General features: G+C 33.8%; 2 protein-coding genes across 2 annotated transcripts; one reads left to right on the top strand and one right to left on the bottom strand.

Annotated features, from left to right (window-relative positions):
• Positions 1-457: 457 nt before the first annotated feature.
• On the top strand, positions 458-3,635 carry QUA1 (Nucleotide-diphospho-sugar transferases superfamily protein). Its single transcript, XM_085730866.1, has 3 exons — positions 458-681; positions 1,190-2,443; positions 3,092-3,635. The coding sequence occupies exons 1-3, from the start codon at positions 535-537 to the stop codon at positions 3,365-3,367; spliced, it is 1,677 nt and encodes a 558-aa protein (XP_085586992.1). The 5' UTR covers positions 458-534; the 3' UTR covers positions 3,368-3,635.
• A 2,952-nt stretch (positions 3,636-6,587) lies between these two features.
• On the bottom strand, positions 6,588-11,752 carry LOC146906933 (Nuclear transport factor 2 (NTF2) family protein with RNA binding (RRM-RBD-RNP motifs) domain-containing protein). The gene is made up of 10 exons (XM_085722655.1): positions 11,588-11,752; positions 11,139-11,198; positions 10,733-10,870; positions 9,941-10,217; positions 9,574-9,845; positions 9,175-9,352; positions 8,930-9,051; positions 8,780-8,839; positions 8,188-8,251; positions 6,588-7,351 (listed from the first exon to the last, which is right to left on the bottom strand). The coding sequence occupies exons 2-10, from the start codon at positions 11,178-11,180 to the stop codon at positions 6,966-6,968; spliced, it is 1,539 nt and encodes a 512-aa protein (XP_085578781.1). The 5' UTR covers positions 11,181-11,198; positions 11,588-11,752; the 3' UTR covers positions 6,588-6,965.
• Between the last annotated feature and the right edge of the window lie 1,827 nt (positions 11,753-13,579).

Below are 13,579 nucleotides of genomic sequence, written 5' to 3'. Positions count from 1 at the left end.
TATATATAATCTTGAGCCGCAATCAATTTCTCCAAATTTCAAGAAAATAATTCTGATTCTCCTTTAAGCGGAAAAATATGTCTATCAAAAGTTAAATTCGGTTATGTTGAACAAATAAGAGAGTTAGGAAAGTCGTTGTCTTATTTTATTGAAAATTACTCAATAAACACTTCAATTTCGCTTCCAATCAAATCATAATTGGTGATCAACTGTTATTATATATAAAATTAGATTAAATCCTAGCTTCCAACCACATTCTTTTAGTTGAGTGAGCAATTTCTATGTGCTTATTGAACGACCATCTTTTTTTATACAGCTATCTAATTCTACAACTTATTAATTCTACAACTTATTCTCACTTTATAAAACCTCTACACTTGAGGAAAAAGACTGTATGTGAGAGAGAGAAACAAAAATCTGTTATTTATAATATAAACAATTCTGAGATTTGGAGAGTGTGAACAAGTAACCAAGTGTTACTTCTTCTGAATCAAACCATCATCATTACTCTCTCTCATTCACAAAACACAAAACATGGTTAATCCTCGTTTTCCTCGCTTCAGGATCCGACCCTTCACCTTCTTCTTCACTCTCATCGCTCTCTGCATTTTCTTCACTCTCTCTTTTCTCTTCACTGTCAATTCATCATATTCCTCTCATCATCATCAACAACAAAACTTGGTAAGTTTTACTTTTCACTTTATTTTCTGACAAACCTTTTTGTTTTCTGATTTTTTTCTCCCGGGAAATAGGGTCGTGATTTCGTTTTTTTGCTAAAGTTTGTTAATTTTTGTCTTTTTTGTTTCTGGGTTGGTTTAATTTGAGGAAAAATTTGGTGGGGTGGTGTTACTTTTGGATCTTACTGTCTAGGTTCAAATGGGTCGGATCTGATTCTCTCTAGAACCATTTAGGGTTTGATGCGTCTAAATTTTATCAGGAAAATAAATATGGAAAATTTTGCATTTCTTTTCTGGGATAGTATATAGATTTGATGTAGTTAGGTTAATCTGTTGTTGTGTTTTTCAACTAGGATGATGTTTGGTGATTATTTTGGGAAATAAATGTGTTTAAGTTTGTTTAATATGTAACTGGAAAGGAAAGTGTTTGTTATTTTATGATATAGTTTATCTAGGAAAGGAAAAAGATTTCATGAAGCTATGTTGATCTGTTGTTATGGTTTTTGTACTAGGATTCTGATGATGGTGGTGTTGCTCATGGATTTGACTCGACAAGGAGATCTGTTCTGGCACTGAAAACGGATCCGCTCAAGCCTCGGTTGGATCAGATCCGTAAGCAAGCTGAGGATCATAAGTCTTTGGCTCTTATGTATGCTTCTTATGCACGAAAGCTCAAGCTTGAGAGCTCAAAGCTTGTTAGGATTTTCGCAGAACTATCACGGAACTTTTCGGATTTGATGAGCAAACCTCGATACAGGAATCTTTTCAGCAATGATGCAGTCCCTGTTGATGAATCGGTGGTTCGCCAATTGGAGAAGGAAGTGAAGGAGCGGATTAAAACTACGCGCCAGGTGATTGGTGAAGCCAAAGAGTCCTTTGATAACCAACTGAAGATTCAGAAGTTGAAGGATACTATTTTTGCTGTAAATGAGCAGTTAACAAAGGCGAAAAAGCAGGGTGCTTTCTCAAGTTTGATTGCTGCTAAGTCAATTCCAAAGAGCTTGCATTGTCTATCAATGAGGCTGATGGAAGAACGGATTGCTCATCCGGAGAAGTATATCGATGAGGGGAAGCCTATTCCTCCGGAAGTTGAAGATCCTAATCTATATCACTACGCCTTGTTCTCTGACAATGTTGTAGCCGCGTCTGTTGTGGTTAACTCAGCAACAAAGAACGCAAAGGAACCGTGGAAGCACGTGTTTCATGTTGTAACCGACAAAATGAATTTGGGAGCTATGCAAGTGATGTTCAAGTTGAAGGATTACAATGGAGCTCACATTGAGGTTAAGGCAGTTGAAGATTACAAATTCCTGAATTCTTCTTATGTGCCGGTCCTTCGACAACTGGAATCCGCTAACCTGCAGAAATTTTACTTTGAGAACAAGCTCGAGAATGCCACAAAGGACACAACAAATATGAAGTTCAGGAATCCTAAATATTTGTCCATTTTGAATCATTTGAGATTCTACTTGCCAGAAATGTATCCTAAGTTGCATAAAGTTTTATTTTTGGATGATGACATAGTAGTTCAGAAGGACCTTACTGGGTTATGGAAGATTGATATGGATGGCAAGGTGAATGGAGCTGTAGAAACATGTTTTGGATCATTTCATAGATATGCACAGTACATGAATTTCTCGCATCCATTGATCAAAGCTAAATTTAATCCAAAGGCTTGTGCATGGGCTTATGGAATGAATTTCTTTGATTTGGATGCTTGGAGAAGGGTAAAATGCACAGAAGAGTATCATTACTGGCAGAATCTGGTAAGACTTTTACGCTCATATTTATCCTATTCTTGTATTATTTACCACAACTTTTCTGCATTCTTCAACAGCATGTAGTAATAGTAGTAAATACAATCCTAGGTTTTAGATTGTTAATAACACCGTTTAACCCTGTTTGTTTCCTATTGATACCAAGGTTTTAAAAACAGTTGCGACTCAGTGTTGTCAAATAGCTGTTGTAGTGCTATACTGCTATATCATAATAGAATTTGAACAAAACTGTTATCATTCTGCCATACGCGATTAAGTACATAGTGTAGTCAAGTAGTGGCTATAGCAACGATATAACACTGTAGGGTAGCGTAGTTTGAACAAAGTGTTATTTTCCGCGATGAATGATTGACAACACTGATGCGACTACTATGTGGCTGTAATCTCAATTTTTTCCGACTTTCCACCATATCGATCGTGATTTGAAACCTTGGTTGATACTTTAAAATGAACGTCATGTTAATCATCATATCACTAGCATTGGTTCCAGAGGCTGCATCTTGAAATTCTTTACTATAAATCATTGTCCATGTATGCTAGTCTTATTCTCATCAAAGTTACTTCATATTCTACCATTTTAAATAGAAATGCAAATATATCCATGTATTATAACATGATATGTTCATGCTGCTGCAGAATGAGAACCGAACATTATGGAAATTAGGAACCTTACCACCTGGTCTAATCACATATTACTCAACAACGAAGCCACTGGATAAATCATGGCATGTTCTGGGACTTGGTTATAACCCAAGCATCAGCATGGATGAGATTAACAATGCAGCTGTGGTGCATTTCAATGGTAACATGAAACCATGGCTTGATATTGCAATGACTCAGTTCAAGCCACTTTGGTCAAAGTATGTTGACGTCGAATTAGAGTTTGTTCAGGCCTGCAATTTTGGTATCTAAAAAATGGTTAAGCTTCTTCTCTTCTCACTTGGCGATGATGATGATGCTGTGTCATATGCTTGCAGCAGTTATTTTATGGCTATTTTTTTTACTATACAATGCCTATACGTTTAGCTAAGGTTCTAGTTTTGCAAGAAAAATTCTTGCTTCGTTCTCTAATTGTAAAATACTTTAGTATAGTAATCAGAACATGTCTTCCTCTTATTTATTTATATCATTGACGTTTAAGCAATAATATTATGTTACATTTGCCGTTGATCTTGAACAATACTTGCTTAATTTGAGGTTGTTTTGTCCCTATCAAAGTTGGCTTCAGCTGTTTATTTCTATCAATTTTCTTTTTGACAGTAAAATAATTTCATTCGAAGATAAACAGATATTTATACAAACAATTTGAAACAACAGTGTTGGGTTGGGGAATTCTTCTGCCATATACAAAGCCTTGTACTACAATACATATAAAGAGATAAGTCAAAATCTAAAATTTAGCAATCAAATCAATTTCTTCCAATCTTTGACTTCTGTAGGCACATTTTGATTATAAGTGGTATCAAATTTTGTCACCATTTGTTCTGTTCCAAAAAGCCAAACACTCTTGAGGCATTACATTAAACATCATGATAGCATACTTAGACAATCCACAACAGAACACCCCGATTTAAGTGCTTAAATGGAACCCCTTTGTCCACATCACTCATTTTACAATAGTACACCCTCCGGTCACTATTATAAGCAAAATTTTGCATTTTAGATTCATTCAATTAATGATGTATGTAGTCTTTATTATAGATCACATGCATCATTTAATGAATGAATCTAAAATACAAACTTTTGCTTATAATAGTGACCAGAGGGTGTACTTACTAAGAACCAATTTTCTCCAACCCAACACCACAAGAATTTACTAAATAGGTCCCACAAATAACTCTATATCATTACATTTCAACAAAAATTTATTTATTTCATTATGATTTATTATTAGGGTCCACAAAAAGTGAAGAGAGAGATGGTGCTTCCATAGTCACCCTTCTCCTTAGGCATCCAAATATTATACTCCACAATGGAGGTTCCTATTTAACATGGTGCTAAATAGGTGAAACACCCACCATTGTGGATGGCCTTACGCTTGACTAAACATAGAAACAAAACATGGCACCAAACAAAGGAATCATAAAAACACCAACAATCAAATAGTTGAAGGATCTTAAAATACCATAATCATGAAGCCTTATAGAATGCAGCTCTGTTCTTTTCTTAAATTAGATCATATATTCAAATTTGAATTTTGGACCTCCTTCTCAATATACATGTATAGCCTATTAAATACATGTACACATTATCTTCGTCCCCAACATACAGGTTTTCCTAGTCAATCATTCTAAGTTAGAAAAATGAAATACCTTTATTTTAATAGTACTACTACTTAACCAAACCTTTCAACCTTGTCAGCTACATCTAGAACTTAATTTTGAGTGCTATTATCAAATTATACACACTCAGATAGAGTCAAGTTTGGCACTTTCCATAGATTGGTGTGCTTGCAGTGGTAGTGGCCCCTTGCATTCAGAGCAAATGTAGGCAAATAAACACTTAACTGAACCAAGTTTTATGGAATGCAGCCTTCCTATAGAATTCTTGGTTGGTTTGCAATTCGTAAATTATCTTCTTACTCAATTTCCTCTTTAAGGTTTTAGGTACAAAGGCATAAAGCATATAACCAAATCTCTATTTTATTATATCATGTTGAATGGAGTGTGGCAACAAATCGGATAATCCAATTTTCTTTGAATATAAGACGAGACTATAGAGTAATTTAGCATGGATAGTGGAATAAACTCAACCTTATATTAAACTCACTGATATAGATACTGTAGAGGAAAGTCATTGACTTTTACTCTTGTGAAATATTGTAAAAAAAATAAGTATTAATTTTGCTATATAAAAGATAAGTTTAACTATAGAAATATGAATTATTACGTGGAAAATATTATGTTGGAATCAAGATGATTGATATATGTCTAAACTATTTGTTTTGAAGATAACAAACATCTTGTTTTATATATGAACAATTTGCAAATCGAGAGTATCTCGAGTTTCTTTTAAATGTGAAAAGTTAAGCTTAATAATGTACAGAGAAGAACAAATTTATTTTATAAAATAAATTAAATTCTTAATTATACACCTTATCAAAAAATGATAAAAAGATCTTAGGCAACGTAAGCTCACAAAGCAACGAGATAACTCAAAATTAAAGGAGAAATGGAGCATATATGTAAGTCTAAACATCTTACGTAAATATTTGAGCTCCCCGTGAATGATTATGGAAAAACAAGAAGATGAAGTATATGTGTCTAATGTGTATAATGAAATTTTATGAGCCATATTACTTATCCACTCAACGAGAAGTATATCACATGAGATATAGTTTACCAAGATCATACAGAAAATTATAGTTTCTCATTCTGAAAGACCTTCCCACACCTCCTCAAGCTCCTTAAAACAATTTTTTAATTTATTTTATAATTCCCAAATGGCTTAATTTTTTTTAAAAAAAAAAAAATTAACCCTTTCTCTGTCACACTCTCCTCACTCAGTGTGGGAGTTTGAAGGGAGATAGAGAGGGCTTTGGGGGGAGGGGAGGAAAAAGGCTAATTTTAATCAATCTTGGAATATAACCCAACAACAAAGATTTAATTGAAAACTTCCACGGTACAATCACATAAATTGACTCTTGCTTCCTAAATCAATAAATTGACCATCATTTTTATGAAATAAAGAGCAATATTTTTACTAATTTTTTAACATTTTATCATTCAAAATAATAAAAATTCAGAAAAATTAAATTTTATTTCATCAATACTTCTAGTAAATAAGATTTATTAATTATAAAAGTTAAATGATTAAAATTAAAAAAATTTCTTCCAAAAAAACAACTCAGTTAGATATTAATATAAAGATGGTGTACCAGTACACACAAATTTTTCAGTGTATCATATAATTTGCCCTTAATTAAAGCTCAGCAAGTGGACATGGAATTTATATTTAAGCTGGCATTTGAGTTGGAGATCACATCTATAAATAACAAGTATAGAGTAGAATTTTTAATTGCAATATAAAGGTATTGAAAAAAGCAATGTGAAAGCAATTAAAAATTAATTCGTTCATGACCTACACCGTGCCAGGTCAACCATTTGAGAAACACTACCACTGTACCCTCTGCTTTAAGAACTAACAGGGAAGTTTCATTCAGATTTAACTAGAGTTTTACAGGATCATTCCCTCAAAGTCATGGTGGTAGCAAACATATCAAGTCAAACTACCAAATACTAGCATGTACCAAAAAATGATACCCCAAATATATATTTTCATAAAACTGGGGAAAAAAAAAAACTACCGCTAGATTCATTAGGTAATGAATAGAAATTGAAAACTACTTTTTTCCCAAGACCTCCAATATAAGCAAAATGACCAAAAAAGGGAATCTCGTAAAAATCAACTTATCTAAAAAAGGTTTGCTATGTAATTCTTTCCAATTCCTTCAGTTGCTGCAAATTGTAATTAACTACTAATCAGTCTAACTCTTTGATGTATAGCTTCCTCAAGCAGAGGCCGGAACACGAGCAGTGGTAGATTTAGGTGCTGAATTAACAGAAGACCCGCCAGTACGATTCATGCGGCCACTGGTTCCCATGTGATCATTTCTCTGATATCCATCGCCACCACGACTAGAAAAACCTCCCCGATTGCCATTCCTATACCCATATCCATATTCCCCTCTTCCATTAAAGTCTGAACGGCTATTGAAGTCTCCGCGGCCATTATAGTCTCCACGACTGTTATAGTCTCCGCGGCCATTATAGTCTCCACGACTGTTATAGTCTCCACGGCCAAAACTTCGGCTATTTCCATAGTTTCCATGCCCTCTTGCTCCCTCATCCCTGAAACTGAGTGGCCTTCCATAGTTTCCATGCCCTCTGCCATAACCTGAACAGAAAATGCAAACAGCTGACATCTACATTCAATATAATCGACGCAACGCTAAGTAGAACCCTAGTTGTATGCCAAAAGTTTGGCAATACAGGACCTCTGAAATAATTTCTTTCTGGGAAGTAAATTCAAAGCAAAAATTTTAAAAACAATAATAAGAGTTGAAAATAATAGTATAATAATTGCTGAAAAATTTATTACAAGACCAAGCAACCAATGAACCCCACAAAATATAACATAATAAAAAGTTATCACAACAAAGTTGGAAAACAGAAACTTGTAATAAAAAAATATCATATAGTAATATGCTTTTTTGTAGCTGGGTGCTAGGCAATATGCAACAGACAAACAAAATAACCATTTTGTATCCTTTTTAAAACCCTCAATAGTGTACAAGGATTTAAAACACTCAATAGTGTACAAGGATTTGAAAAATTAAGAATTAGAAATAATATAAACCATCAAAAAGTGACCAAATCAATACCTTTGAGACTTCAAATCTACACTAGTTGTTGAACAAAAGGAAAACAAACGCTTAAAACAACACAACCAAGTTTTAAAAACATTTTATTGAAGTTATCAACTCCATAATGTCTTTGGAGGCTACCCTGTAATTATGAGAAATGGTGGACAGAAATTTATTGAAGGTAATGCTTCAACTAATAGTCAAATAGAGTCCAGTGTGAGAGAAATCTCTTTACAACTTATGGCATGCAAACAAGGAACAGGCTATCCATACACGAACCCAATAAATTTCATAGTTATCATGTGCAGAAATAGTAATTTGGAACCTTGATGTGAAATTAACCAGTACTAAATAAAAAAGCACTTGCCTCGATTAGTTGACCTCTTTTCCTCTACCACAACATGACGGTCATTGATCAGAATTGGTGAAGCCTGAAATGCAGATAAAAGTATTGACTACCAAATAAAGATACAAATTAAAGAATAAAATATAAAGAGCAGTTGTATACCAATACAAATCAGACGATTGCACACAGAACAGTTCCAAAAACCAAATAAAAAAGCATCGAAGTGTAAAAATGAAAAATAAAAAAAGGATTTAACCCTCTACGGCCTTAAAGACAACATAATCCAGTGGTAATGAACAAAACTTCTAAAATCAGCCAGGACACATGAAAATTAAGGGCCAAATACAATGAGAACTTAGTGGAGCAAAAACTTTCTATTTCATCTGCACCACACAAACACTACATGCAAATGAATAGAAAGGATAACCACAACTCAGAAGCATAAGAAAAGTACAACAATCATATTAACAAGCACTGAAGTACAACTCAATTTCACTGTAGAACAAGATGGCAAAGGAGCAACATGTGCCTGTGGATTTGTAGAAAGAAGAAACTAACGAAAATCATGATTAAATATAGAATTTCTGAAGATAAGTTAAATCCAATAAAATACCTCGATTGCACTTAGCGCAGCACTTTCCTCTTCAAACTCCACAAAACCAAAGTGAAATCCCTGATAAACCCATTAATATGCCAAAAAGTTATTAGCTAGCAGCAAACATTTAAAAAAAACAAAAAAACAGGGAATCGCCAAGTGAAATACCTTTGCTGTCCTAACTTGGACACCGCCACTCTTGATAGGGCCAAACTTCTTGAACATATTCTCAACAAGGGCATGTGTAGCAGTTCCAGGCAGCCCTCTCAAATAAATTGAATAGCCCTCAGCTGTCAAAAGGCAACCAATTGAACACATCAATAAATATCACTATGATAAACGCAGGGAATTTTGAACTATTCAAGTAATAGTCTCATACATATACATATACATATATATATGGTTCACCAGACCTTCAGTTTCTTGATTGTTTCCACCTTCATTAGTACTTATACTAGAACCATTTGTTTCAGGCACACTGGATGGTGAAGGTGCAGCAGCACTCTGCTGTTCTTGAATCTTATTAGAAGTTCTCACAGAAGCAGCTGTCATTACGGAGGACGGAGCAGCAGCCTCTTTCATTACCTTAAGCTACAACAGATCCACCAGTTACAGAGGAAAATAATAAGTATTCTTCTAGAAATTATTACTCTTCTAGATAAAATGAATCAAAGTATCATTCTGTTTAATTTTCAGCATTTTCACCAGTGTAATAGAGTCAAGAATATAACAACTAACATTTACAATGAAAACTCGGTAAGAGTCTAGAAAGAGCAAGAAAGGAAGAGGGAATTTATGGAAGAGACTCTTACAATGGAGGCATATGATTTCTTCGGCACTTCTTCAATTTGGGATGCCAATTCAGCTACCTTCTGTGTATCATCAGGAACATGATCAAAACCAGCTGCTTTCTGTGAATCATTAGGAATTTCAACAAGAACCTCAGAAACAGGAGCTTCCTCTTCTTCAACAGACACTTGCCCATTTTCTGGATTGTAGACTTCTAGTTCTTCCCTATCACCATCCTCAGCAGTCACAGATATTTGCTCTGGAACTTGTGTCTCCAGCACAGGAGGATCCAACACTGAAAGAAGGTTGAGGAAATAAGCAACTTAAGTTAACAGGCAAATGTATGAAACAAAAACCCTTAATAAAACCACGCCTTAAGCATCATGTTACCATTCTCAGGAGAGGCAGGAGATCCAATGTCATGATCAGGTTCCTTGATTTCATTTTCATCAACATATCTGAAAATATCATTCAGAACAAAGTAGCCTTTCTCTTGAGGAGCAAGGAAGAAACATTGAGTAAATTTCTGCTTAATGTTATCCTTTCCTATCATAAACCCAGTGACCAAGACAATGACTCCCCCGCCAAAAGACTCTTGTGCATCCACAGATAGGATCTCCGCACTAAGTTCACTATAACCCATTGACAGTATCTTCTTGTCAATTTCCTGCTTGGTGAAATGAAATAGGATACATTAAGATATAAAATTTAGAGAGATATATTAAGATTAAGTACATTGTTTTCATGTTCAACCACTTCTAACACTCAATCCATATTTATTAGAATCTAAGTTAACAAATGGGAATTTAGAGGATCGTACAATGGAAATAAATTTAAAAAGCATCAGCAAGTAATTAGGTGGGGTCTGGAGTTACAGCATCTTTTCAATATATATCCAGAGCAATGTTCGGAGGTTTGAAATAAACAAGAAATTACACCAATGCATAGGCATATGGGTGTAGAGTAAGAGCCAAGAGTATTACAACATGGTTACATCAATGTCAAACAAGATATTGTACAAACCAATTGGAGATATGAATATTGAATACATGTATATATGAAAATGCACACAAGAACCAAAGGCTACACATGAGGTATGAGAGGACAACCAATACATAGACAGCTATAAAGTGCAACAGAGAGAGAGAGAGAGAGAGAGAGAGAGAGAGAGAGAGGACTCACGGCCATTGTAGTTGTGATGCCGATGATACCATCTGGTTCAGGACGACCGAGCTTACTGACATCTTGGTAAAACCTATGCACATGCTCAGGGCTTTCATGCAACATATAGTAGTACTGTTCAACAAAGGCATGACCAACCTAAACCAATCACATTAAAAATCAGTCAACTATGTTATCATTAACAGAAATCAAATCATGTATCATCCCAATGTTGTCAAATAGCGATTATAGCGTCACTATAGCACTATTGTTCTGCTAAACACTATTTTGTACAAAGTTTTTTCAAATAACGCCTATAGCGGAACTATAGCACTAAAGCGTAGCAACATTTGAACAAACCGCTATTTTCCGTTACCCACGATTCACAACATTGTATGAAAAACAATAAGAACATAGATATACATACAACATCAGGTGCCGGAGGAACTTGATTCTCTGAAGTTGCCATTGCAATCGTTTCAATCAACTGCAAAATCAAACCACCAACTTCTCATCATCAATGCTCTAAAATAAACCCTAAAAATCAAAACTTTAACCTAGTAACGAGAGTAAAACGTCATTATTCCCAAAAACAAAAAAGACCCATTTTAATAAAAACGAAAAAAAAAGGTATATTTAACTTTTCTACTTCTATATACATTATTGATCTAACAAATAACAAAGTAACACTAAAATTTCACATTACATAAAAACAAAACCCTAACTTCAACAAAATCGGTAAAATCAAGAATAAGAACTAAAAAGCAATGATTTGAGTAAGAAAGTAAAGTAAAAAGTTAAGTTTTTTACTAAAAACGGAAAATGGGAACGAAAAACGCGAAGAGAAGATAAAGCGATTGTGAAGAAGAGATTTACCTGAGAAGAGAGAGTGGTTGAAGAGGAATGGAGCGAGAGGGTGTTGTTCTCTCTGAAGAAGGGGTTTGCTAGGGTTTGTGGATCTTGCACAGAGAGAGAGAGAGAGAGAGAGAGAGAGAGAGAGCAATGCAGAATGTGTGATTTAGAGAGAGAAAGAATATGAATAGAAAAAGAATAGAATTCGAGCGGGTTTTTATATACTGGTCAATACAATAATACCTGTTTATTATTTTATTTTATTTCCATTTTTGCCCTCGAATATATTGGGTTAATTAATTCGACTTTTCAACTTCTTTTTGTTTTTTTTTTATTTTATTTTTTATCTTGGAATGAGTTCTGATGATACAAAGTTCGACAAAAGATAGGTAAAGACCGACAAAAATATATTTCGTTTATAATTGAATTTGAATTCTTCTGTACAATTTTTTTTTTGGAGTTTGTAAATCACTGCGTCTAATTGTTTAATTTTTGGGCAAATAATCATTTTTGCCTCTGAATGTATAACATGCAGCCACAATAGTCTATCAATATATCAAAATTTCATAATTGTATCTGACTTTAAAATAGTCCCCCAATGCTAATAGTAACTTTTTTCTCATAGAGATTGATATGATAATAAGTGTATTGAAGGACATATATATGACAGTATTATTGGAGCATTTTACCGTCAAATACTATTTTAACTAACGTTGTGCACAGTCAATGACTATGTTGAAATTTTAATACATGTCAACAGTTATTGTGGCTGCTTTTTACACATTCAGGGACAAAATGACTTTTTAACCTTAATTTTTTTTTGTTTTTCTAATTGAAACAGCTGGCGGTGAAATCTACACGCAAATTCAAGTTGTACCGTAGTATATCAAATGCATATGCAGTTTTTTTATCATCTGAGTTATAATAACATGATAACTTCTTTTTATCGTCTAAACATCAAAATCGTGAGATTTTAATTCCGCTCTATCTTTTAGCCATATTGATCCCAAAATGTTTCTCCTTTTAATTTTGTAGTCCTCCAATCTTTATTTTTTCTGTTCAAATTCATGTTAAGAGGACACAACTAAGCACGACACACCTCACTCATAGTAAAATAATGGTAAATACAACATTTCTTCTTTATGAGAAAAAGTTGAGATAATGGGAGACGCATAATTGCAATACTATATTTGTAGTATTTACAATATAATTTGAGTATGACTTGTATCCATCAAGTTTGGACTGAAAAGGAAAAAATATTAATTTTAGGCTTAAATCCATATGTGGTGACTAAACCTAAAGTCTAGACGGTCTAGCCATAATACGAGCTAGTAAAGGATTTGCGTGTGTCATAACAAAACTAAGAATATTTGTCATCCACTGGCTTTTCAGTTTAGTTCAACTAGTATTTCCACCCGTGCAACGCACGGGCGAACAAAGATTTTTTATGGCATTAACAAATTATTACTCTGAACGTACCACCAAAATAAAAACATATAATGCACTCGTTAGACAAATCAGATTATGTTGTCATCATCAAAATAAAAGATGTCATCATTTGACATATAGTTCAATTTAATTTAAAGCAATTACATAACCCTGACCAATAATGATTAATGACTACATACATTATAAGTGACACAAAAAAGTAGTCGAAACTTGGAAGAGCAATTAATCAAAAAAAAATCCTTCTTGAAGATAGATGCATCATCGTTTGATAGCTCGAAAGTAATCTACAAAATAAAACAAAGGTTTTTGCGTGTGATTAATGTATATTGGATAAATAGTAACATAAACTAAATACCTATAGCCCCATGTTTGAAGAATATGAAATTTTGGACTTAAATCACATACTTATAGCCTCCCATATTTAGAGAAATATAAAATTTCGAACTACCATCAAATACTTATAGCCCCCCATGTATAGGAAATATTGATTTGTTTGAGGTTAGCATTGAATATGTTTAGAGAATATTCGATATGATTTGTGTCACATACAGAGAGAGAAGAAGAAGA

Source organism: Medicago sativa, chromosome 7 (genome assembly GCF_051527215.1).
Source record: "Medicago sativa cultivar Bolivia chromosome 7, Bolivia_mono, whole genome shotgun sequence".
Classification (NCBI taxonomy): Eukaryota; Viridiplantae; Streptophyta; class Magnoliopsida; order Fabales; family Fabaceae; genus Medicago; species Medicago sativa.
The sequence above is the reverse complement of the archived record's forward strand: the minus strand, read 5'-3'. Positions and strand labels throughout refer to the sequence as shown.

Bases quoted from the DNA above. Each gene is read 5' to 3' on its own strand.
- QUA1 (XM_085730866.1), top strand. From the start codon at position 535: ATGGTTAATCCTCGTTTTCCTCGCTTCAGGATCCGACCCTTCACCTTC. The intron at 682-1,189 runs GTAAGTTTTACT...TTTTTGTACTAG, and splicing joins ATCATCAACAACAAAACTTG to GATTCTGATGATGGTGGTGT. The intron at 2,444-3,091 runs GTAAGACTTTTA...ATGCTGCTGCAG, and splicing joins ATCATTACTGGCAGAATCTG to AATGAGAACCGAACATTATG.
- LOC146906933 (XM_085722655.1), bottom strand. From the start codon at position 11,180: ATGGCAACTTCAGAGAATCAAGTTCCTCCGGCACCTGATGTT. The intron at 10,871-11,138 runs GTATGTATATCT...TGATTGGTTTAG, and splicing joins TTCCTCCGGCACCTGATGTT to GTTGGTCATGCCTTTGTTGA. The intron at 9,052-9,174 runs GTCTGGTGAACC...GCCTTTTGACAG, and splicing joins AAACAATCAAGAAACTGAAG to CTGAGGGCTATTCAATTTAT.